Source organism: Phalaenopsis equestris, unplaced genomic scaffold, assembly GCF_001263595.1.
Source record: "Phalaenopsis equestris unplaced genomic scaffold, ASM126359v1 Scaffold001278, whole genome shotgun sequence".
Taxonomy (NCBI): Eukaryota; Viridiplantae; Streptophyta; class Magnoliopsida; order Asparagales; family Orchidaceae; genus Phalaenopsis; species Phalaenopsis equestris.
In genome coordinates, this window is record NW_018165717.1 from 153856 (window position 1) to 181801 (window position 27946).

The window sequence follows — 27946 nt, forward strand, 5'->3', positions numbered from 1 at the left end:
ATGAATATTGAAGTACCTTAATTAATACAAATTTTTAGATAGTCATGTGACGGTTGAAAAAATATATTATGATATTGATATGCTATTGATATAATAAGATTTATTGAATAATATCTCAAATATTAATATTCATTTATTAAAATTTAACTGACATGCATCTTGCTTTCTATTTTTTCTTATATTACTGTAGTTTAGGTATGAGTATTCACTGACATGCTCATCCCACTATTATTTTTATACTAACTTTTCAGATTAATTAAATGATTAAAAGATGAACGATAAAAGAGATAGTATTTATAGAAGACATGAACAATTAGTAACAATGTAAATTTAAATATATCGCTTTAATTTAATTTGATTAGTGACTCCTTTATTTGTTAAGAGTTATGAAATATTTAATTATCATAATCCGACTGTCTGTTCCCGCTTTGATTAATTCCAAGCCCTGAGCCGGGTCGTGACATATCAGAGCTAAGGTTAACGATTAATTAATATAATTTTAATGAAAGAGCTAGTAAAATAATTATAAGAAAATTTTAATAATATTAGAATTAAAATTTTAAATTTTGAGGAAGAAATTTGGGTAAGTGGGGAAATTGTAACATTCCTGACTCGGGAAGATGAAATGAAGAGAGGGAGAGGAAATGAAGAGCTGCCCAGAAGAGAGAAAACGAGGAGTCAGAAATTTGAAATGAAGGTTTAAGACCACAAGGGATTAATTCTTTCTATAAATTGAAGAAGTGGACTTAGCTGTTGTGTTGAGCAAGTTAGGGCAGCAACGCGGTGCTCATGCGTAGAGAAAAGAAAGCGGGAGGAAGGGAAGCTCTTTGCGCACAAATGTAACCTAGCCGACCATCGTAGAAGAGAAGAGGAAGAAAGGAGGAGACGAGGTATGTGTGCGAAAAAAAAAGAGCGACAGTGGAGGCGTCAGAATCGAGCGGAGAAGGCGAAGACGGAGTCAACATCAATTTTGAGCCCCTGAAGAGGAAGGCGCCACGGTTCTATGGAAGAGTCCTCATCCGATTCAGATCTAACATGTAAAGAGGAAGAAGGAGAAGAAGAGACGAGTTCATGCAGTAGGGAGCCGAAGCCGAAAGAGATATATCATGCGCAGAGAACCCGAATCACATACAGAACTGATTACGATTCAAGCGAGGTAAGTTTTAATAAAGTCAATTGATTTAATAATAAAATTAATAGTAATAATATATATAATAGAAAATTTTAAGCGGGATTACATAAAATGAAATAATAATAAATTTTATACTTAAATAACATAAAGTAAACAACTAATTAAAATAATATAAATTATTAAAATTATATATATGTAATAACATAATAAATTAATTAAATTTTATACAATGTTTATTTTAGGCATAATATTTTAAAAGTCGACATTAAGACAAATCAAATAACAAATTAATCGACATTAAGGTGAGTACTCATATTCTTTTATTATAATAATATTTTGTTTATTCTCAGCCAAAGACATTTACTGTTACTATTATAGTATTGCATATCCATGATTTATGCTTCTATTAAATTTTAGTTACATTGTAAGAAAGACATCTTTGCTTAGTTTTATTTAAATTATCACAAATATTGAATCTTGCACAAGAATATTGACTACTATGTAAACGTGAATGAAATATTAATAATGTATGCTTGTATGTGCATGATTAACTATGATAGAGTCACCCTTTTATGATACTAGTGGAGGAAAACTAAGGTACACGTGTGCATACATGAAAAAGGATATGAATATTAAACTACCTTAATTGGTATAATTTTTTTGCCGGTGCTCCTGTAATGGTTGTACAAATATATAATAATACTAATATGCTAGTGATATAGTAAGATTCATTGAATAATATCTCAAATGTTAATATTGATTTATTAAAAGTTTAACTGACATACATCTTGTTTTTTCTTTTTTCTTGTATTACTGTAATTTAGGAATATGTTCATTTGTTTAGCTCACGATTATTTTTAAAATAACATTCCAGGTTAATTGAGTGATTAAAAGATGTGAGATAGAATATATAATATTTATAGAAAACGCAAACAACCAAATATCGAGATACATTTAAATATACTGTTTTAATTTAATTTGATTAGTGATTCTTTCATTTGTTAATAGTAATGAAAAATTTAATTCCCACCATCCGACCGCCTGTTCCTGCCTTAGTTAATTCCAAGCCTTGAGCCGAGTCGTGACACACTTTAGGAAGTCGGTCGACTCTTGAGTGGGGTGGCCGGTCAGTCTTTGGGCATCTGGTCAACTTGCCTAATTATTGTTCTTTGGCAATCTTAGGTGATGTTTGGGGAAATTGTTGAAATAGCTTTACGTTGAGATTGCTGGGGGGTTAAGCCTTTGTCTAGTTATTAGTATCAATGTCTGCCTCTTGTTGGCCAGGGTGGCCTTTTGGTCGTCTAACCTCGCTCAGTCATCAGTCCTTCGGTCGGTTGGGCGGTCTTCAACAAGTTGGATTCACGAGGACATTAGCTTTTCATCAAGAGGAGTACCTATCATGCTTCCTTTGATCTACACAGTTAGATTGTCTTTAGATTCATGCAGACCAAATTTTATGTACAAATATACAAAATATCAAAAGAGAAATTTCAATTAAACTTGAAATTGCATCTACCAATTAATTTAATTGATAAAGGTCTTAGACATTATTGCTAGAGTTTCATATCAAATTTGTGCTTTGATACTCAAATTTTAGCAAAATAAAAATTAGAAACCTTTGTAATTCCATTTTTTTCCCTATCCCTGTGTATTCATGCAAAAAAAAAAAAAAAAAAAAAAAAAAAAATGCAAAAAAACCCCTTAGTATATATAGGCAAGCCAATATGTATTTATTAAAATTACATTCATCAGTAATAGTCGCACTCTTTACACAAATGGTTAGAATACTCATGCTCGTTCTCTTCATTTCGAGTTAAAATATAAAAATATTGATCATGCGTTGTTTTTCTACCCATATTTATTACAAGAAAAATTCTATTTTTATGGCAGATAGAGGTCTAACCAATAGGAGTCACTCTCAACAAAATAAACAGGAATATAAATAGCAAATAAAATAAATTTTCTCTTAAACTTTTCCTCCCGCCATATTTGATGTTCCAGCCTAACGATAAAAATACCAGAAATTGTATTGTAAGAAGGTTTAAGTAACCAAATCAGAGATTGAAACAGAGAAAATGTTTTGAGGTTCAACTAAAAGTTGATCTTATGGTGACATAGTAAATATAAAGATACAAAAAAAATCAATTAAATAACACAAATTGTATTGTAATAATGCAATCCACTTAGAGGATAAAATACAAAACATTAAATATTTTTTAGAAAAAGATTGATCGACGGTTGGAGACTGCCAATCAACCCCTCTAGGTTGGACTGACCGAGTGACGGACCCCTCTTCCAATTCGTGTGCTATTTGAATCCTCCTGAAAGGCTTGGGATTCGAAACCCCAACCCAAGGGTTTTACGCTAAGGTCGCTATCAATGAGCATTAAATATACATGAATGTTAAATCTTAAGGAAATCTTTAAGTTTTACTTTTAATCAAATAAGCAATAGATGAAAATATTTTTTCTACAATACAATTAAATGCATCCTTAATTTGCTATCAACTGTTTGAGGATATTCTCACAATAAAAGAAACAATGCTCCAAGAATAAAAGAACAAAAGAAAGTCGAATCAATTAAAAAGTGATTTCTTATGTACATTTGGACTTTAACTTTGAAGCATAGAAAAGTGCCCAGTTTCAAAAACTGCGAACATTTTACCGGTTTAAGTGACCCTTTTCAATAGTTAAGTCTGGTTTTTGTTCGCTAAATCGAACCCCAGTTCACAGTGTAACTGGTGTGGTAAATATTTTTAAAATATTGACTATAACAAATTTTTTATATACACGAATATTCAGCTGAGCTCATATATATAAAGATTGGTTTCTATTAAATCGTGTGAGGTCGCAAAATTTAAAATAGAATCATGGCAATCAAAGCTCTTACCATATTTTAACCTTTAAAAAACTATCACAGTTGAATTAACAAATTGAAACAACATGAGTTATACAAGTAATTATCATTCATATTTAAAGATTAAAACTTATAGTGGCTGATTATTAGAATTTTATACTCATCAGAAACAATGAATTTTATGTTGTCTTAGTTTAAGTTCTCTGATTTTGGGTGCCCTCAAGAACGGATGTATTCTGTATGATTGGAGTACGCCCTAGCTAGTACGATTTATTGTTGCAAGTTATTTTCGATTCAAAATATGAGATTCCATTGGAAATAGGAGAGTTCAAAACTCATTTTTTCTACTATATGTTGACCCATAGCTCACGGCCTAACAAGTAGAATATGTTGGTCCAGTGAGTTTTTTTAAAACATCGACAGTAACAAATTTTTTTTTTAATGGAAATAGAACAACAAAAATGAGGACGATAATGTTATGTTGTCCTCCTAAAAGTTTTTTTTTATAGTCATTAATAAACTATATGCAAAGAAAAAGGTGAAACTGAAAAAAATAAAGAACATTGGAACAGAAGCTTATAAATTCACAACTTTGAGAAGTTTTTATATTAGTCCAGTCATCAACATATCTAATTTAACTTTATTTCATGAACCTACTAATAATGTCATATACGATTCTCTCTTTTTACTTCCTCGTGAATTCATATCCATCACCTCACCAGACAACTCGATTCATCTTATTTCTAAAGCAATTTCAAATGAGATTGCATCCTCTATGGATGGTAGATATCAGATATATTGTGTTAGTATGACATACCTGTTTGTGATGATTTATGAATTACTTTACAAGTACCACAATGGCTAGCCCAAATTTGCTTGAAAAATATTCAATGGTCTATACATGGGAGTGAAATTTCTTTTTTAAAGTTAGGAAGATTTTATGGAAATTAGAAAATTTACGCTCATCAAATGCATAAGATGTGAGCTTTGAGTTTGGTGAGGTTCTAGTTCTTTTTTTTCCAGCTTATTTTTAATGTGCTATGCCTAAGCGAATGAAATGTGCTCTTTAACATTTAAAATAATTAGGTGAATTTAATTTACTACTGCAAGTTGTTTTCAGTTCAGCTCCTAAATTCCCTAGATTTTTTATTTCCAACTCCCCATTCCATCCAACCGTTTGATATAAAAAAATTATAAATTACTACACTATACATCACACAGCTTAGATGGCACCTACTAATTTATGATTATCGGAACTATAGTAAAGATCAGATCTTTGATGTTGCCATGCACGCTGCTTGTTTTGGTCTTATCAAGTACTTCTGATATCTCCTTAGTATCGTGGTTCCTTATCTACAAAGATTTTTGCTTACCCATGCCTTTACAATGTGTACGTGTTTTTCTTTTTTGCTTCAATATTGCTCTCAGTATCTCTTCATCCAAAACGGATTTTTTACTCTCTCTACTATCTTGAGGATTTTCACTGTAATCAACAATGCCTGCAGTTGGTTTCAATTTTATGACTTTCCTATTGTAACAATTTTAAGCTGTTTGTTACCATTTCTAAAGAACCGACTATTAATTACTGCAATTGAATTCAGATTGGAGGCTTGTTGTTTTCGGTTGGAAAAATAATATTGTTGATTTAAAGACTCAATGTTTAGCCAGACCTCAGAAACTTTAAAACATTACTAACTTCGAATCTTTTGGACTATAAAAAAGACACTTGAGCTATGTATTTCACGATGAGTTGTTGAATAAAATTTGTATTTTCTTCTCAAACTTATAAGTGCTCGTTAGATGGTAATTTTGTGAATGTAGTAAAGACTTAAGAACTTTAGACAGATGTTTTACTTTGTACTAATTTGGGAACTTAGATATTCAATTTATTGACTTTTACCATTTTTCTTATAATCAAGATACTTTGTAATTAGTTTTGCATATATGATTGCGATCTCTTCAAGTTTTTTGCTAAATTGCCATGTTTTTCATTTGTTCTCAAATTTCTTATAAAATTTGAGATTTAACCTCATTTAAATTATTATTTATAGAGAAATGGATTTTTTTCTACTTTTGCATCAAAGAAAGCTAGCCTTCATCAAAACAAAAAGTTGAAAAAAAATGTGATTTGTCATTTTTGGTGTCTCTTTATGCATCTTTCCTTGTGTTCATGTTAGTGAAACCCAAAACTTAAGACATCCTTATCATAGAGTACAATCAAAATATTTATATTTATATAATATATTTATAAAGAAACATACAAGTCAAGTCCAATCACTACAGAATGAATTATTTGAAATTGTGTTTCTTTCATTCGATCATGTAATATATAATTTTTAGTTGATCTCATTAGGTGATTAAAATATAGCTGGCATGAAGCTTATCTTCTTTTTCATTTTGAAATATATAAATTCATTATTTTGAGCTTTACATAATATTCTCTCCTCATTCACAAATATGAGTCTCTATGATATCCTTTTAACTCAACAACTGCATACATATTTTAGCTCTATAATCCTTGTTCGCATTTTCAAGAATGCCATTAAAATTCACGTTGAAAGCATAAATAATCAGTGCTATTATTATCACGACCCGGCCCGGGGCTTGAAATTAACCAAAACGACAACAAAAAATTGGAGGAAAGAAATTAAATTTTTTTCATATTTTTTTCTATAACTATTAACAAATGAAAGAGCCACTGATCAAATCAAATTAAAAAAATATATTTAAATTTACCTTGTTATTGATTTGTCCGCGTCTTCTATAAATATTATCTCTTAAATTGCTCATCTTTTAATCAATTAGTTAACTTGAAAGTTAGTTTAAAATAATAATGAGTTAAACAAACCAGTGAATACTCATATTTTAAAAATATAATAATACAAAGAAAAAACAAAATAAAATGCATGTCAGTTAAACTTTTAATAATCAATATTAACATTTGAGATGCTATCAATAAATTTTATTATATCAATAACATATTAATATCATTTTATATCTATACAACCGTCACAGGAACACTGTCTAAAAATTATACCACTTAGGTTACTTCAATATCAATATCATTTTTCATATACGTGTATGGGTACATTAGTGTCTCCCACTAGTACCATCAAGCGGTGACTCCATCATAGTTAAGCATGCAAATACAAGCATACTATAAAAATATCGCATTTTTAATAATAAATATTTCATTCTCATTTGCATAGTAATCAATACTATTGTACAAGATTCAATGATAATTTCAACAAAGCTAAGCACACATATTATTCTTACAATAAGAACAAAATTCAATGAAACCATACATCGTGTGCACGTGGCACTATAACAATAATACTAAATGCATTTAGTCAAGAAGAAACAAAATATTACTATAACAAAAAAATAAGTACTCATCTCCATCACTGATGATTTCAAAACATTCTCTTCACTTATCTCCAATGAGAAACCTAAAATCAAATGCATAAAAAATTATTATTAGTTTATTATATTTTAATCTTATTATTAAAAGACAATTTTCATTTATTTGACCCTTTGATGTATCATATTATTTTAATTATTTTTTTATTACTATCCTAATTGTTATCTTCATTTAATTATTTCTTTTAAATAATTTAAGCTTAAAATACTGATAATAGAGTTGGTTCTTCTGGTTTAACTTTCTAATCACTTTATATAATCTGTATCTTTTCGATTAGTCATATAAACATACATACAATTACATTTATATTGTGTACCAATTTTTTACTAATTAAACAATTAAAACTTAAATAAAATCAAACTCTAAACATTTTTACTATAAAACTTCTTTACCTTAAAACCTGATTTATTTAAAACTTATTATTAATAATTAGTACAATTAAATTTATTTACCTTACCTTCAGTCTTTCCTAAACTCGGCTTGTCCCGCACAAATTTCATCTTCTCTTCGTTCTCCTTCGGCATCAACACTTCCTCTGCACGCACAATCTGGATTGAACACATGATTTCCTAGCTTCGACTCCCTCCCGCATGAGTTGCTACTACGGTCGACGCCTCCTTCCTTCTGCCGCTCTTCTCCTTTTCGGCTTCAACACCCTCCTTCCTCACGCTTCATCCTTCTCACAACTTCTTCCTTTGCGCTTGAACGAGCTCTCGCACGTTAGCCGCTAGAAGCTCGATGTTGCCTCCTCGCATAAGAACTCCTTCGATCGAACCCACACGGGGCCTCGACTCTACTGGTAAGTTCCTGCCAGTTTTGTCGATTTATACGGCGAAGTTAGTTGTTCGATTTCCCGACCTTATCGCTTCTTCTCTTATCTCTTCGACTTCCTGACCTTCTCGATTCGTCTCCACTTTGCTCGACTCCTCACTTCCATTTCTACGATTCTTCGTTTCCTATTCGCTGGGTAACCGTAACGGGACCGTTACAATCTTCCCACTTAAAAAATTCCTCTTCGAAATTTAAAAATGGACCACAAGTCACATCTCATTAAGTAGGTCAATATTAGATATCCATAAATTTTCTATCGTACTCCCTTCTCTTATAATTTTGGATGTATCATTATTCTTGGATGGATAAAATTATTAAATTTTTAATTTTTATTAGTATTAAAGTTTTAGTTCTACTCAAACGAAGGCCTTTAGACTCCAATGCAGACCTTCATAATTCAAGTTTTCTCTGAGTTCTTTCTCTAGTCTTATCCGCAAGAAGGATATCATTAGTGAAAAACATACAATAAGGTACATCCTGCTTTAAATATCTAGTAAGAGCATCTATAACTAAAGCAAAAGGATATGGGCTTAAAGCCGATCCCTGATGTAATCCAACACGCTGTATGGTCTAAATACAGTGAAAAGTATGGAAGAACCGCTACACCGACGCTCGAGCATAGTGTCAAATAAGCAAGACTTTTCACATTACAGACAAATGCAAGTAAAAAAGTTAGTCCATAAAACTAATATGAGGATAAGATCTTAGAATATATGTGCTTTGACAGGTAAACTAATGTAACTAGTTGATATTATGATTCATATAAACATAAATATCTTATGTATTCAAGAAACCAAATGAGTTGAAGAAAATACTAAAGAAATTGATAGCTTAGGTTTTAAATTTTGATATTCCGGTAAGTGTCACACTACAAATAGTATAGACGTAATTATAGATAAGAGTTTGAAAGAAAATGCTGTAAAAATTAATAGAATTAGAGATAAAATTATAACCCTCAAGATTATTGTTGATACTATAATTTTTAATATTATAAATATTTATGCTTCTCAAGTAGATCTAGATATAGACTCCAAAAAAGTATAGAATCACCTTGAAGAATTAATACAAATGACACCTCTTGAAGAAAAAAAATTTTATAAGGAGATTTAAATGGACATGTTGGTAGAGTGTAATAAGATTTTAGAAATATTCATGGTGACTACAATTTTAGAATGATTAATGAAGAATGTAAAGTCATATTAGATTTTGTTTTATCGTATGCTTTGGTTATTGCTAATACTTTATTCAACAAAAGAGATTAGCATATTATTACTTATAAGAATGGATCTAATAAAATACAAATTGATTATTTTCTTATGAGAAAAATAGATAGTCGAGAATGTAAATATTGTAAGATCATTCCAAGTAAGGATTTAAGTACTCAATGTCGATTATTAGTTCTTCATTTTAAGATGTTGAATTCAAAAATAAAGAATACTAAGAAACATTGTCATAAAACTAGATGAGGACACTTAAGAGACACAAATAAAATTACTTTTATGAGTAAATTTTAAGATTTCAAGATTTGGGATGTTCATGAAGAAATAAATTCTATGTAGGATAAAGTAAAACAAGATTAAATAAGTGACAAAAGATGTACTTGGAGATTCAAAAGGAAAAGCTTCCATGAATAAAGAAGTTGGTGGAATAATAATATGCAAGAAAAGATAAAATATAAGAAATTATGTTATAAAAATTGGTTTAGATGTAAACGTTTAGAGAACTGGGAAAAAAATAAAATGACTTATAGAGAGTTTAAGTGAATAGTCAGTGACGCTAAAAATTCTATTTTTAGTGATCTTTATAATAGAATAGATACTAAAAAGGGTGAAAAATATATGCATAAACTAGCTAAATAAAGAGAAAATAAAATTGAAGATTTCTCTCCTCTCTTTGGCTTCTCGACCTTCTTAATTCGTCTCAACTTTGCTCGACTCCTCGCTTCCACTTCTATCGTTCTTCGCTTCCTCTCCCCTAGGTAACTGAAACGGGACCATTACAATTACATTCTGTTTTAATTACTTCGACTGACAGTAACCAACAAGAACAATAAAAAATACTTAACTAGATCGTGCAAGATTTTTGTGTGTGTGTGTGTGTGTGTGTGTTTGTAGAAGTCGGCTTACAAAGTTGGGAATATATTGGAAAGCATTTGAAGGCCTAAACGGGTAAAAAACAACATTATAGGGTTTTAATTTGTCAGGCCATTACTATGGAAACTAGTTAGCTCACATTTGAGAACACCCCTGAACAAAAAGAGACAATGAAAATGTGGCTATAGATAACTTTCAAAAATAAATTGACAAACTAACCTCAGATGAACCACTACTAGAAGTTCCAGCTCCAGAAGTTGATGATGTTTCTATAGGACCAGGACAGACAACTGTTATTTTGATGCCTTCAGAATATAACTGCATTAATCCAAAGAATATTTATAGGACAATAGATTGGTTAGCTACTATACATCAAATGACGCAATAAAAAATAATTCAATGATAAAGTTGGCGGACAATAACAAAAGAACAGGCAAATCACTTTAGGTTCTTGTGCTCTAGATTAACTCATACAAATGCTAACATTTTTTAAACAACTTACATATAAAGCCACTATAATTCAAAGCCGTACACATTATTCCTACAAAAACCTTCTCCATCAGCTCAAAATTTCTGATTTCTCACTCATATATAATTATGCCCACACACAAAAGTCCATTATAATTCAAAGCCGTACACATTATTCCTACAACCACCTTCTCCATCTGCCCAAAATTTCCGATTTCTTGCTCATCTATAATTATGCCCACACACAAAAGTCCACCAATACCGCACACTACCTCCTCCTAATATCCTCTCTAATATCACCCCCATCTTAAGAGTGAATTGGGGTGAAGCCTAGGATGCTAACTTCTCATTTCTCCTCCCACAATAAAATTTGTTTAAAATGTAATAGCTTTAAATTTAGTGTTGTAAAAAAAGTAGAAGTTGAACACAATAAACCACATATAGCGTTATGAAAGTCGCCTACTCTTTAATCTTTATTGTCCAAAGAAGAAGTTGACCAAGATTCACAGAAACCACAAACCGCGTCAGCCACTTGATCCTAGTCAAACAATCGACTCTGATACCACTTGTTAAGCAGTGTGAACTAAAGAGGCATAAAATTTGTGCCTCTTCCACTCTTTTTTTTTCAACAAAATTGTGCATAAAGATCAAACACTGAATATTTCAACACCAATGAATTTTTTCAACTATCACATGTAGGACAGAATCCAATACTCTCACGTGCCTCAAAAATTTATGTCAGAGCTCCTAACACCAACAATCATTCTCATGTGGCCTGGAATAAACCATCCTAAGGCTTAGAATTTTTGGAGTAGTCTTCTAATATTCCTTGGAAACCTTAGGCATTATTTTGGAGGACTTTAGAAAGGTAGTGGATTGTTTAGGGTCAGCTAAACCACCATGATAATTTATTGGCTGATTTCTTGTCTGCATGAATTAGAACAACTAGGGTTTACAAATGGAGAGTCCAATAGACTTATAAACACTTGGAGATGATGGAGAAATTTTTAAAGAATTGATTTGGATTAGGGTGGAATTTTTCTAGGGTTTTTTGTTGGGTTGATGAAGCCAAACCGAGACAAGATCTTCAAACCATGTTGAGGCTGATAGCATTTAGGTTGTCTTTGAACAACTAATGTATTCAAATGAGAACGGCCAGAAGGACTTCGAACTTCAAATCACTGGGAGATTGTTAAGGGATGTTTGTAGATTATAATTGGAGTTTTGTGGAACTTTTCAAGTGATTTTAATAGGTTAGAAGAGATTAAAATCGACACTTGGTATGGAGAGTCTAGTCTAGGCCAATTCTAGTAAGTAAAACTAATATTTTATTTTCTAAAAGGAAAAGGTAGGGATTGACCATGGGATGTCAGGGGAGATGCAGAGGTTCATTAGTGTTGAATTTAATCAATAATTACAGAAAAAAAAAAGAGTTGCAAGATTAGAATCCCCCACCAAAGGAATTCACCGCGGCTTAGCTCCAAGGAAAGAATTGTTTACACCAATAATAGCAAATTTCATTCCAAAATCACATTAATACTAAAACATTCAAAATAATCAATCTTATTCCACGGGCATTGACCTTTAAATTCAAATTTCCCTTTAAAGGAGGGAGTTGGTTCCATGTCTTAAGGTAGTTGAAGTAGTTGATTGGTTAAGCTGGTCAAACCCCTTATCAAGAATGGCAAAGTGACGTGGCCACTTAGGGCTAAAGCAGTATCTGAAGTTCTCCATGAACATCCCTCAACACAGGCAAACAGTTCTATTGGCTTCCAAGTTAATATTTCTTCAAGAACAAATCTAAAACAAGAGCTAAAGTTGCCACTGTCCAAAATTATCATCTTGAATGTCTCCTGTGTAATTTTATGGCTTCATAATACCTTTAGAGCTTAAATTATGTCCATAAGACTCTTACAAGTTCACATAATATATAATATATCTACCAGTACATAACACATCCATAAATTACAGCACATCCACCTAAAACACAATAAATCCATAAGGTGTTTATTCTTTTGTCAAAGATCTAGTAAAAGGCTATGATGCACTGCATCGTATTCTCCCTCAAATGGAAGCTTTCAACATCTTCAACTATCATGCATTAAGAGTTACCCAGTCATATGTAGCAGTCACAGGAATTACTTACACTTTAACAGTTGTTTAAACATCTTAGTAAACAACTAAAATCAAAGAGAATCACAAACTGCATATCACTCAATCACAATCGAATCATCGACTTTAAAAACGCTTACTAGGAAATGCAAACTAAAGGTAAGAAAAAGTTAAGCATGATACACCACTTATTTTCAACCTTAAAGCTTAATCTTAAAATAAAAAACAGTTACTCAACATTTCAATGCAAAACTATTCTTCTAACTATCAGATGTAGGACTAAGCATTAATACTCTCGCATGCATTAACAAGAGGGCTCATCATTGAGGGCAAAAAATTATATAGAATATTGTGTAAGGGGGAAAAATCTCGAGGACAAAAGAATTTTGCATGGTGAACATGGCAATCTCATGAGGTAAGAGATGATGAAATTTAATGGTCGAAGATTGATGATATTGCACTTCAAGGATCCAAAAATATCAAAAATATAACTTAATTACCTAGATATAAGATTTACAAATGTAGTGGATTATGTTGCATGCAATTTTCCCAAAAAAAAAGGAGGGGGGGGGGGGGGGTGGGGGGGGGTTGAAATGATCACTCCCACTTTACAAGTGCATTTTTGGGCACTTTGAGGATACAAGCATTGAAATTTTCAGCTCAAGTAAATAAAATCAATAGTTAAATGAAAATATACTTGGGAACATTTCTTAACAGTCAAATGTAGATAATACTTCAAATTTCCATGAGTTTAAACAAGACAATTAATGCCAGGCAAAATTAACAAATTTCCATTCTCAAGCATTCAAATAACTGGCAGAAACAATACCTCAGATCGCAAAGTGTGAAAATATCCATTGAGAGCATTCTTGGACGCTGAATATATCGCCTGCCCTGGTGCAGGGCACTTACCTGCAGCACTACTCATATGAAAATAAGATTCAATTACAATTTGAGAAAATCTTTATGCGAGAATCATAAATCAATTCATAATCATCTTATCTTTAACGTACCACAATAAAATGGCCTCGTCTTTTTTTAAGCATGAAAGGTGCAAGAAGCTTTGTAAGAGTAATAGTTCCCAATACAGTAATGTTGAATGTGGTCTAATTGAAGAAGACGTGCAAGTCAAACTAACGAAAAACTTAATGCTAGCAAGTAAGCAGTAAAATAAATTAATACCTGAATCCCCTCCTCAGTTTCACCCACAGCTTTTCTCTTCTGCAATCCAAATAAACAAATTAAATAGATTAAGTTGTTTAAGATGGTGACTACCTATCTCTGGTAAGGAAAAATAAATCATGTCATCATACTGCAGAGACACCATTAGAAACCTCAACTTATAATTATGAATTAATTTCATCAGGAGTGCAAATTTAAGCTTAATAAAAAACTAGAAACACTAACCGGATGCTCAAAGGCTGCATTATGTACCATATAATCGACACCAGAACCAGAGAAGAGGGATTCAGCCTTCTGAACAGCAACTTTCAGAGCTTCTTCACCAGATGCCAAATCCAAAGGCAGTATCTCAATACAAGAACCAGGATGCTTGCCTAAATATCAACAAAAAATAAATGACAATTAGATAAAAGCTCTATTCAAGCTCATGTTTGTAGTACAGAACATATTGTACTTGCCAACAGTTTCAATTTTAACTCTCTCAAGCTCTCCTACATTACGTGCAGAAAGTATCAACTTTGCACCTAAACTTGCAAATTGGCCTGCAAGAGCTTCTCCTGAAAATGTGAGAGAAATATAACAAATATTAACATGCAGCTATCCTCCTCTTCTTAAAGAAAAAATATTGAGAAAAGTAATGACTCACTCTCAATAATGAATTAGTGTTGCAGCACAAAAATAACTATTTAGAGTTTGTTCATATTGAGTTCAAATTTACTTCAGTTTTTTTTTTTTTTTTCATTTGAAATTAATCATAGCAAAGCTTCATATTGATTCAAAGTTGAACCCGAAGCAACTTCTAAAATGTCCAATTTGTCAAGTGATGAAGTTAAAGATCAAGCGATCATGACCTACAAAATTATAATAAAAAAGGATATTTACCTGGCTCCCGAAATGGATTATAAAATACTCAGTCTATGACCCAGCAACAATGCTGGCACCATCACCAAAATTTTTACTCAAAACAAGAAAACCAAAACTTAGTATGCTGACTACACCCATCACTATACTTATGTCAGGGAAGCATTTTGTTTGCTTCGACTTGAAGTTAATCAGCAAACAAAGGTCCAGTTAGATGTTCATGGATTGAGTGTGTATGCTACTTATCAACCCACCTTCAAATGCACAATGAACCTTTCATAATTTAGTAGTTTCTGAGTTGAATCAAATCCTGTCAGTGTCATGAATTTGTTTCCTAAAATACACAGTTTTATGGTTCAGCCCAGTGAGGACTAAGCTTCGACAAATATGTAATAAGTCATAACATCTACTAGGTCAATGGAAAGTCGTAAAATTTCAAGTGGTAAAACTAAATGTTTGCTTGGGATTAGGGTTGTCAAAAAAGTGCGTTGTTCGCGAACAGTTCGTGTTCTGTTCGTCAATGAGTTCGTGCTTGATTCGTTCGATGAGTAAACGAGATGAATGTGAACAATTTTTTTCGATCGGTTAGCTAAACACGAACAGTGATGCGTTCGTTTGTGTTCGAATTGTTATTGTTCGAAATATAAAATAATTTAAAATAATTATATATAAAAAAATTTATGATATTTTAAAAAATTAAATTTTATAAATTATAATATATAATAAATTAATAATAATAACATATTAATATACTATATTAGTAATATACTAATATAGATATAAATGAACACGAACGGTGACTTCACAAACAATTTCGAACTCGAGCTTATTTCAAACAAACTAAATTTCAAACGAACTGAACACGAACACAAACTCTGTTCGTTCGTGTTCGGTTCGTTTACAACTCTACTTGGATCACTTTTGTATTTTTATTTTTGTTTTTGTTTTTAGTGTAAAAACATATTTTTTTGGTACATTTTTTGATGCTTTTATTTTTTATTTTAAAAAATGAATTAATTTGTTTTTAAAAACACTCAAAAGCACCTAAAAGTTTTTTAGAATGTTTTTAAAAATAAATAATCATGTTATAACATACTAAACATGTTTCTTTTTATGCAACAATAAACAAAATAAAACAAAAACAAAAAAACAAAAAATAAAAAATTACAAGTGATCCTGAACGTTCCCTAATAGTTACTTTTTGTTAGGCTAGTTGCTCAAATCAAACTCAAACAATTTTTTTATGAAATATGAACATATGCCATGTAACCTGGCCAACATAATATACAACTTATTTTCATAATTATTTGGAAACAAATTATACTCATAAGAGCTTACTTGATCAATATAATATACAGGATGTGCTCATATTAGTTTTTTGCAAGTGATAATTGGAATTAATCTTGTTCCCTTAAGCACATGGATTTATTTCTCAAACCAGATATAACTCAAATCTAACTCATAAATTAACCGAAGGCTTGAGATAGCCTTGTTGCCAATTCAAGGCTTGATCACAATAAAACTTGCAATGTTTTAAGATTTCTAGGTTGAAAGTACGTACAAATTGGCTCATCACCCCATAAAGAAGATAGATAAGCAAAAGGAAAAACGCAGTAATTTTAAATGTTAACATTCATTCACACTAGATTGACAAAGCCAATGTCCATGCTAGAATGAAGTGGTTAGTACTTGGCAATTGAAGAGATTATCCTTACCGACTGCATGTTAATAAAATAACCTGGAAACTAAAAGCAGATCTCACCTCTTTAGGCCAACAATGATAAATAAAATATTTCATAAGATTTTCTCAAAAATTCTTATCAACTTTCTCATGTTTGTTAATGCGCATATGAAGTTATTCCATCGAAACAAGCAACATAAAATAGCATCACTTGGCAATATTCTGACACCTTTTAAAATAAAAAAAATCCTTAAATATGGTGCATCGCCTTTATAGGAACTAATTTCCTCTAATTTGATATGATTGTTCTACTCTTGCTACTTTGCAAATCTCAAACTTAACAAGCCATTGGTCCCCATGTTAACAAGGTGTGCAGTGAATTGGAGATGTTCATAAGGTGATTGGATATCTGATTGTTGTTGAAACCAGATCTGTTCAGTGGAATTTAACTGACTCTAAACTCAATACAATTGGGATCACAGAGTTCTGAGGGCCAGAAGGGAGGATTTAGTTCAAGAATTACTTCAAGGAATAGAACAAACTAAACAAACTGAAAATTAAACTTCCAGGTGAATTTTCTTCAACTATACACAAATAAATATAGAAATACATAGACACGAACATTCATACATTAGGGATGGATCTACTCACCAATTCCACGGCTTGCCCCAGTAATCCAGACGACCTAGTCATTTACATAGAAAAATACAGCATTTACAGCAGAAATCAAATGGAGAAACCGCATTCGAGTAACCAATCACACCTTGCCTTCCACTCGCTCGCGCTTCGCCCGACCCTTGGATAGCAAAGTAAAATCCCCTAGCCACAAAGCATCATCACACAACTAGGTGAATTTGCAGTGAAGAAAAAAAGAAAAAGATTACCGTTTCGAAATATAACCATCTGCCGTTGCGAACTTCGCGAGAAAGGCTCCGATCACGGCCACGGAGAGAGAGCCGATAACAAATGCCAGCATTGTCGTTCAACAGGACGCACTGATAGAAAGCAATCAGATCCGGCTATGCCCTCTTTAAATGGATAAATAACACAGAAATAAGTATCCGCCATCACTATCCTAGCAACAGGGTAGAAACAGGGTCCCGGAGGAAGAAGACGACGATAGCACTGTCCAGAAAATTTCATGTAAGCTGAAAAAGTCGGAGCACTGTCCAGAAAATTTCATGTAAGCTGAAATGTCCAGAAAATTTCATGTAAGCTGAAAAAGTCGGAAAATTTCATGTAAGCTGAAAAAGTCGGATGAAAAATTCAAAATGTGCCATTATAGTGAAATGAAAATTGATTAAATATATCTATTATTTATTCTTAAGAATGGAAAATGCTTTTCCAAATAAAAGTACTTCTAATTAGGGCTGTAAACGAGCCGAGCTTGAGCGAGCTCAGGCTTGGCTCATGTTCGGCTCGTTCGAAATCGGCTCGTGAACAGTGTGTGCTTGTTCGGCTCGATTTAAACATTTGTATTCATGTTCGGCTCGAAATTGACTCGTTAAACTAAAATTGAGAAAAATAGATGTAAATTATGGGATTCGAACCTGGATCAAATCTATACAAAAGAAGACACTAACCACATTGCTACATGAGGTGTTATGATTTAAACTTAGACATAAATATATTTAATATATTATTATATAAATAATATATATAATATATTATTATATAAAAAATTATATAATTTTTTTTTCGAGTCATTTCGAGTCGAACACGAGCAAACAAACTGTTGGTCGTGTTCGGTCGTTAGGCTTAACGAACGAGCCGAACACGAGTCGAACACGAGCTGCTTAGCGAGCCGAACACGAGCTGTTCACGAACAACGAGTCAAATTGACAGCCCTACTTCTAATATGAAACAATTTTTTTTATATTTATGATTATTTGTTGAAGTCAATGTATATAGGAAAAATTCAGACATTTTTAAACTTGTAATAGTTCAAACTCATCTTGATATTTTATTTGAGCTTAGATTTAAATTATGTTATTATTTTGGGGTTGTTTGGTTTGAATAGAAGCAAATATAATATAAATACTACAATGCAACTAAAATGAGGTATATATGAAATGATTGGGTTATTTGAATCATCGTAAAACCCAACAACGAGCTATGAGTGAAAGGTGACAATTGCAACAGATCGATTGGTGGCAATAGTGAGTGACAAGTGGTGCTTGTTGGCTAATGTGTGGCAATGTCTGCAAGTTAATTAGCTGTATTGGCCAACATGTGGCATTCAGTCAAGGGTGACAACATTAATAACAGGCGATAATAGCTAGACATGGTGGCTACTTCCGTGATGTATTTGAATATCCACTGAACTGATTCATTTGTAAATGTGTTCAACATTATGAATTCTAATTCCATCAAAACTTTACATTTCATTTTATTTACATCTATTCAAATGCTGAAATTTAACATTCTCATGCATTTAGTTTGTTTTGCACCACTAATGTAAGCAAACAAAAAGCTCTTTTATTCTTTTGATTAAAGTCTGAACCTAGTTTGAATATGGCTTGAATTCAAACGTCAGTTTGAATATGTTGAATCACAAGAGAGTTGTGGTCATGAAGCACTCCATCACACATTGTGCTCCTATTGATGGCTTCCCTAGCAAGCTCTCATTACAAGCTGCTCTTCTGCTTTACATGCCATCATGTCTTTCGATGCCTTTCCTCAACAAGCTCCTATTGTAAACACATTTCTCCTTCATATGCCATCATTCTATCGACCCCTTTCTTTATTAAGTTCATGTAGTGGATGTCACTTCACTTAACTACAATATCAGTCTTATCATACACCATTGCTCTCATTAATGTCATCTCCAGGTATTCACAAATAACAGTGTTTCTTTGTGAATAGTAAGGTATGTAATGACATCATAAATCCATTTGATTTCCTTACAACAAGATCCACCCCTTGGTTTGATTCTAGCTTTAAATAAGATTCTAACTAGTTTAAATTTTGTTCAAATGTAAAATTGAAACTTTATGAATCGGGTTCAAACTAGGTTAGATGCAACACTGAATCTTTTGAGATACAAATGAGGTTAAAACAAAGGTTTGAATTCAAACTAGTTAGAACCAAATTTGCTTGCGATAGACCTTAATAAGTTGATCACATATATACGATTATGTATTTTTCATATGAAATAACATTTTTATAATATTTTCCCAAAAAATAAGCAATGGGAAGAATTTTCCAACTTTCACTATTATGAAGCATATGATGTCAATTCTCTCTTTCATTTTGAATAAAACTTAATAATTGTTATATTTTAGTTTAATTTTTTATATTTTCCACAATATAATATAAAACTAAAACTTTACTCTTTTAAATAATTTTACATAAAAAAATTAAATTTCACATAATTTAACCATAAGAATCAACACTATTCTATTTAATAAATAAAAATACATGTAATGTTTTTGTTGTTTGGTTGATTATTTATTGTGATTAAATATGGATTAATGTATTAATTTTATGAAAAATTCTAAAACAATTACATGAAACAAATTTGTTATAACAGATGCTAATTTATTTACATAAAAAGTAAAAAAACAAGAAAAATCTTATAAGCCTAACAAGTTGAAATGATATATCATATTTGTGGTTATAAAAATTCACTCTTCTCCACCATGGAGAAGATGGAACTGCAAATTTAAGGGAACTTGATTAGCTCTTTGATACTGATAAAATTAATGGAGTGTGATAACAACAGTCAAACAATGACATTTTGATAGGCACAATCAGACAATGGTGATAGAAAGATGACAATCTAGCACAATGATAAAAATATAGAAGTTGATAATCAAACAATATGAATTAAGTAGTGTTATTATGATAATAATGATTATATGACAACAACTGAGCAATGACATTCATATAATAGTAGTTATTAGTCGTGGTGGTCAGATAATAATCTCAAGTTCCTTAACTCTTCAAATACTCTCAAATTTTAAGTTTAGATATTTTTTATCTGAAAATTGATTTTTGATCTATAATTCCTTAAGGTGATATGTTTATTATTTTTGCTAAATCAAAAAATACCCCATCAATCGACATGTGTAGTTTCTTTTAATTGTGGACCATCATTCAGTATTTAAGAGTCTTAATGTCATAAAAAATGAGTGTTCTTAGATTCATTGAAATTTTTGTATCAAAATGCTTAATTTAACTAGACACATGTAAAATTAAAGATTTTTTAACTCCATAAATAATATTCTAGAATTTTTAATCATACTTAAATTTTTTGACTAAAACTTATTTAGACTCAGATGTGATAACTTTTAGTATTGTTGAGTATGTATCATTAAGATATTTAGTTTTTATATAAGTTTGTTGCAATCATATTTTAAATAGTTTCAAATTTAATCCAAAAAGTTTTTAGTTCAATTATTACATCAAGATAAATATTAGATCAAGTGGATTTTTTTATAATATATTATTTGCCATTCTATTTTTGAGTGATAATTTTCTTTTTAATTCAAGAAAAATATCATTTAAAAAAATGAACTAGGCAAATTTATGCATGATATAGTATATTATCTCTTATTATTATTAATAGTGTATTAGACCACCTTACGATAAGACTTTATGATGAAAATTTATCATAATTTTCATCTTAAATTTAATAATGTCATTCTTCTAATATTTATAATTCTTAATGATAAAAACTAAATATAAATATTATCTTTAAACTTTGCAATTCTACTCCTCCAATATTTATAATGTTTCATATGGAAGATTGAGTGTAAATCTTGCATTTAAAGTTTATAAATGCCTCCAATATTAAAAACTTCTATTTATTATTTCAAGTATAAATAATGAAGGAAAACTCACTCATCTCAACTTTTTCTTTTGTCAACTTTAATTCCTTCGACTAAAAAGATTCAACCTTATATTTTATATTTAAAGTATTATATTTTTATAAGCTCAAACATTTTTTTTATACTTGGAGTTTTGAAAAACCCATATAGGTGAGGTATTGTTTTTTTTTCTTTTATATGATATGATTGTGAAAGAGAAACAAAACATCATAAGCTGGTGAAGTGTTCAACCTTTATGAGCTTTAATTATTTTATAATGGGAGTATTGAATTAATAATTCACCTTCATATGTTCAATATGGTGATGTAGAGATGCCAACAAAGAAACCCAAGAAATATTGATAATTTACAAGGTTTGTTGATTTTTCTTTTTCTTCAATAGTTTTTTTCTCTCTTATATTTTCATATTTTTAATAAGGTTTTAGCATCATGTTTTTAATATCATTTATTTGTTTGTATTTTTTTAAAATCTCGTTATGATTTCTAGCATTTTGTTTTATTTTTAAAATTTACATTTTAAAAGTCATGTTAATAAAATTTTGATCTTTCTATTTTAAATGAATTTCTATTAAAAATTTTTATCTTCAAGTAATTCTTAACTTTGTTGTGAATGTTGATGATATCATTGACAATTTACTTTAATTTTTTTATATAAACAATATCATCATTTGATACAATAAATTATTGACAAAATTTAGCTTTTTTGGAATTTACTATTTGTAAGATTTAAAGTTCAAAAAAGTATTTCAATTTATCCACTTGATGAAGGTAGCCACATTGAAAGTTGGGGTTTTGACCATCCCAATAGGTTGGGTAACAATGCCAAAATGTTTGAAAGAATAAGAGCATATGGGGATTTTGAAGGACTAGTTGATGGAGGAACCCATATTTGGAACCAAACTAATATCTCCCCTCCTTGATTGAAGATAAGCTCAATTTGGTCCTTAGCACATTTAATTGAAGTTAAGTTGATAATGGTGAGATCATTGAAAACTAGAAATCAAACACCTTTTTAGTACCCAAGGCGCCCTTAAGTTATCCTTAAGACGCTTGGATTTTGGAATCTAATTCAAAGCCTTTGGAGCCTCTGAGTTCTTCTAGACCCACCCTTTAACTTAAGGTTAGATCAAACCACTTAAAGCAGTCCACCCATAGTAAACTGTTGACCTCATTTTCGGTCAATCTTATTTTTTGGGCTTAAGCTTTACTGGACTTTGCTTGAGTTTGGATTTGAGCAAATCATACCTTAAGAAAATTTAATTTTTAACTTAATAAAATCAAAATAAATTAAAAAATCTTTAAACACAATCTATTCAAACTAAATTCAGAGACAACCCAAAAAACATCTTTAATCATTGAAACCTTAGGATTATTGTTTTCTCTCCCGAGATGATTGTTTGACTTAAATCTTCATTTTGAAAGCTGAATGAGGCATATTATCACTTATAAATACCATGCAAATAAGTTTGAAGATTGTTCAAAATTATTTTTACGTAAAGCTCTGCAAATCAAAATTTCTACTTACGATTATCATCGTAAATCCTAAAATTAACGTTCTCTTCCACATGTCAATCCAGTAATCAAAATCACATTTTGTAAGTTGCATGAACTTTATAACCACATATGAAAATCATGAAAATAATTTTGGTGGTCACAAACACCATTTTTACTTAAAATTATGCATTTAGGGTTCCCATGGATGAAAAATGATCATACAATTTTTTTTCAACGAGTCATTATTTTTTAAAATGGACTTCTTCATTGTGTCGGTATCATTGAAACCTTTCAAATGAATCTTTCCATGATTAAATCTGACTCCATGTGGAGGTCTGTTGAGCCGATGAAAATCAGGAGATAGAAAATTGATAATAAAAAATATTTTGACCATAACTTCTCAAAATTACTTCAAATCAACCTAGGACTTCCATTAAAGTTGTTCTAAATTTAAAAATACACATTCGGAGGAATTAAATCAATTAATTTTTTTTTGCTCAAAATTTACCATTTTCATCTCTTAAGGGTTTAGACCCACATTGATCGATCATGTCTTTTCATGGATCTTGAATTAGCCAAAACAACTTGGAACATTAAATGTCTTTTATTTACATCAATGAAATGAGTCCAAATTAATTTTTGACTATAACCAACTCCCAACCAACTTGTAACCACCTCACAACCAATTGAACACTTGAAATGCTTTATAACTTGAGCTAGAGACTTCCTTTTTTTGAAACAGTTTAGACCATTAGATTCCTTGTATTGTCCTTTTAAAAATTACATATACTTGAATTTTTGCATAACTACCATAACTATGTACCCTTTTTAAAAACTCCTTTAACGTCTATCCCATTGAATCCTCTCTTCATTCCAAACCATCACACTTCTCCCCTTATTCCAATTTTTTTTGGATTGCCACTCCATTTCTCTCCTCTCCACATCAAATTAAAATCCTCTCTTCATTCGTCATCCTCTCCACACCAAACTAAAATCCTTTCCTCACTCCCTTCTCTCTCTTCATTCCTACTTCTAACCATGAACACTAAGGATTAAAGAGAATCAAGGAGCAAGGAAGATCCCCAAGCAAATCACATCAAGCCAAGGAATTCTAACAAGGAAGGTATAAATCTTTTATTTAAACTTGTAATTTACATTTCCTCTTCACCACAAACCTTTAAATCTCATGTTCTTCTTAATGATTGCTTGTTCTTCTTGATGTTGTTTATTAATTTCACATCAAATGTTCAAATCCTCCATCCATTTCTTCATGTTACTTATGAATTCATGTTTCGATGCCAAATTTGGAAAGTTTGTTATCATGTGTTATGTTTAGTATAAGAATCCATGGGTATTTTAGTTTAATTAAATTATAATGTAGTGATGTTAATTTACATATTACGCATATTTCTTTGTTCTTTTTGCCAAAACCAAAAATTTCATCCATGTTTCTTAGGGCTTTTGGTTTAATTGCATTGTAAAATGTTAATTTCATGATAATTCACATAATTAAGTATGTTTCCTTGCTTTTTTAGCTGAAACCAAGAATTTCATGTATGTTTCATGTGTAGATGTTAGGGATTTTAACTTTCTTTATGTCATTTGTTTTGAAGGTTGATCTTTTCTATAGAAAATCATAGGGCTATCTTATATGTTGTGTTCTATTAGTAAAGGAAACAATGGCTAGTGGTTACTCTACCTAATTCACTAAAACTGAATGTATAATCTCTCATTAATTCATCAAAACCAAGCACCAGCCATTGTTTCCTTTACTTATTCACTTCATAAGCTTTTGATCACGCCCTAATCAAACTCCAATTCCACTAAACACTCACTAATTAACTACTTAATCAATAATCCCATATTAAATAAGACTTAACCCCTCTAAACCCTCACTAATCCAAGCCTAACCTCTAAATGCCACTCTAAACAAGCCTAATTTCCTGAAAACCTCACTAATCTTCATTCTAGCCATTTACATCAGCCCCTTAACCTATTTAAATAGACTTAACCAAAATTTAAAAATTAAAGTAACCCATTACTTACCCTAGTAACACATGACTTACTAAATTAACTCGTTACTTACACAATTAACTCCTTTGACACCTACCTAACCCATTAAGCTTTCGCTCAACCTAACATACTCACTTTGAAGAGATGACAGTGAAATTCAAAATTATTAAAGCCCTATCCAGATATAGTAATCCTCCTATAGATGTGTTAAAGATTGAAAAACATCCTAAAGAAAATAAAGTAAAAGATATATATATATATATATATATATATTAATGGAGGAGAAGTTTGAGAAAAAGTTTGATAAAAAATTAGTTTCACTTGAATCTTTTTAAAGCAAAAAACTTTAATACAATCCTAAACTTGTTTATATTTTAAAAAGTATTAGTCGATCTTTAGAAATAGAGTGATTTAATTCTATTTTCTATACTTTCTAAGGATCCCATGTTTGACAATATCAATGATTTTCAAAGAAGATAGAAAATCAGGATTTCGAAGTTGAATACAAGGTTTTTATATCCTAATTCTAGGCTGATTTACTAGATTGTTCTTAAACATATTATATTCTGGGATCTTTTGTACTATAAGACTAACATGATTAGACAGAATCTCGATCTTATGCACATTAAGAAGAATCTTTTTGATAACATCGTCAACATTGTAATGGATATTAAAGGTAAGATAAAAGATAATGTTTAAGCTAGAATAAACCTAAAAGAGTGTTGCAAGAGATAGAATTCAAAACTTCAGGAGACAAAAAGAGGAAAATTAATGAAGCAAAAAGCTGCATATTGTTTTACTCCAAATCAACAGAGGATAATTTTTGAGTGGGTGAATTCTCAGAAGTTTCCTAGTGGCTATGTTTCAAAATTGAGCTGTGTTTTGACTTACGAACGAGTAAGGTATTTGGCATGAAGAGTCACTACTGCCATAAATTTTTGTAGTGCATATTACCCATTGCATTTCATGCATTGTCGAAGCTGGTGCTTGATCCCTTGATCGAAGTCAGTATATTCTTCAGAGAGCTGTGTTCAAGGACACTGAATGTTGAGTCATTAAGACATCTTGATGCTAGTATTCTCCTATTATTATGTAAGCTTAAGACGATATTTCCTCCTGCTTTTTTTGACTCTATAGAGCATATGCTTATACAACTATATTACGAGGCCATACTAGGGGCCCATTGAAGTACAGATGGACGCATCCCTTCAAAAGGCATGTATTCTGAATGCATACATTGCATGTAGCATTTTATTTCACACTAAACAACCACCATATTCAAGTTAAAATATACGTGTTGTAGATTTTTAAATAAATTTAAAAAAGGTTAAGAATAAAGCACATCCTGAGGGATCGATTTGTGAATCATATATGTTGCAGAAGAAGATAACTTTGCGCTCATATTATTTTGAACAAGACCGTCAAAAAGTTCATATTTTAAGTAACATGCCTTCACAGCCAGAATTATTCATATATCAAATATCAAGTGAGCCATCAGGGAGGCATGATACACAATATCTAGAACATAAAAAGATTCAGTCAGTAGCATTGTACGTTCTGATAAATTGTGACGAAGTTTAGCCATTTATACAATATGATTCACAATCCCCAAACTTAATATATATTGTCATTTATTCTTGAGAATGTTAGTTATATACTATCTAATTTGAAAATACAAATAACAAAATTGTGAAAAGTTTATTTATCGATGGCTTAGATATGGAAGAAGAGTCTCTAATAAGAAGGAAGGTTGAGGAAGAAATTCCAACATGGTTCAAATTATACATACGTAAAAGGAACTCTTCTAATCACATGTGCTTAATATAATCATCACATTTAAAGTTACACTAATGTTACCTCTCAATTTGTTATAGGTTCACAACACAACTAACGTAATCATGGATCAGAGATTACTAGATCTTGCCTGGGGGCCTAAATCCAGTGTTACTACATAGCAGATATTTGACAGAAATGGTAATAGATTTCATTCGAGTTTCTAGTGTGAAGGGAAGAAGGCCTATAGTTGTGGTGTCGCTGTTAAAAAAGACACACACACAGATAGTGAGATTAACTATTACAATGTACTTGATGAAGTCATTCAATTACAATATCAAAATAATGTCAGTTGTATTGTACACTTGTTCAAATGTCAGTGGTTTGATTCTATTCCCAATTGAGGAACCTGAATAATTACTCCCTATGATATCACTGAAGTCAAATAAAACAAGCGATATGCAAAGTTTTATCCATTTATTATGGCACACCAAGCTATGTAGGCTTATTACCTTCAATACTCTAGGAGAGTAAAGGATAAAGTTGATTATGCTATGGTTATGAAGAATAAACCAAGGAAAATTACTAAGCTACATAGTACTATAGAACCAATTCACCAGGAAGAAGGTATGTCATATTTTTGTATTCAGGGCAACACAAATGATTTTCTCTAGAAAATATCACAGAGATTTTTGGAGAGGTTACTCAAAAGTAAGGATGAGGATGATCATAAGAGTGAAAAAGAAATTTTAGGTTCATCTTTGACGATGAGTTTCTCTGATGAAACTCGTTAATGATGGCATGTAATTTCAAATTAGTAATTATTACTGCTACTTTTATCCTTTATTTTTGTTGTATTGGGACATAGCTCTTTACTCTCAATTTTTTGATTTTTAGACATAGCTGATACTTGTGTCTTACATTTAGTGCACAAATTCTTTCTACTTATAATTATTTTTCATGTTAGTACTAATCTTATTAATATCATTCATTTGTTCGTAGTTGACCATAGGTGATGGTCAGCCACCTCAGAGACCCCATGTTATCGGGATATTAGAGACCACCTACCATACCAGGAAGAGGAGGTTGTCTACTTCTACTAGTGCTTCCACTACTGCTCCCCCACCTGCTGCTGCCACACCTCATGTGGCACCTGCTCCCGCACCCGTTGCTACCACCACTCCTGTGACACCTGCTC

At 31.1% G+C, this 27946-nt stretch overlaps 1 protein-coding gene across 1 annotated transcript in view; it reads right to left on the reverse strand.

The window, feature by feature from the left end:
* Positions 1–17772, reverse strand: part of LOC110033753 (dehydrogenase/reductase SDR family member 7-like) — a 28213-nt gene extending 10441 nt beyond the window's left edge. The window contains exons 1-9 of the mRNA XM_020737828.1: positions 17538–17772; positions 17401–17456; positions 17289–17322; positions 14554–14652; positions 14321–14469; positions 14096–14134; positions 13928–14019; positions 13743–13842; positions 10553–10651 (exon numbers count right to left, since the gene is read on the reverse strand). Coding sequence (XP_020593487.1) covers positions 10553–10651; positions 13743–13842; positions 13928–14019; positions 14096–14134; positions 14321–14469; positions 14554–14652; positions 17289–17322; positions 17401–17456; positions 17538–17613 — 744 coding nt within the window. The 5' untranslated portion in view covers positions 17614–17772. The remainder of the gene's footprint in view (positions 1–10552; positions 10652–13742; positions 13843–13927; positions 14020–14095; positions 14135–14320; positions 14470–14553; positions 14653–17288; positions 17323–17400; positions 17457–17537) is intronic.
* Positions 17773–27946: the final 10174 nt, after the last annotated feature.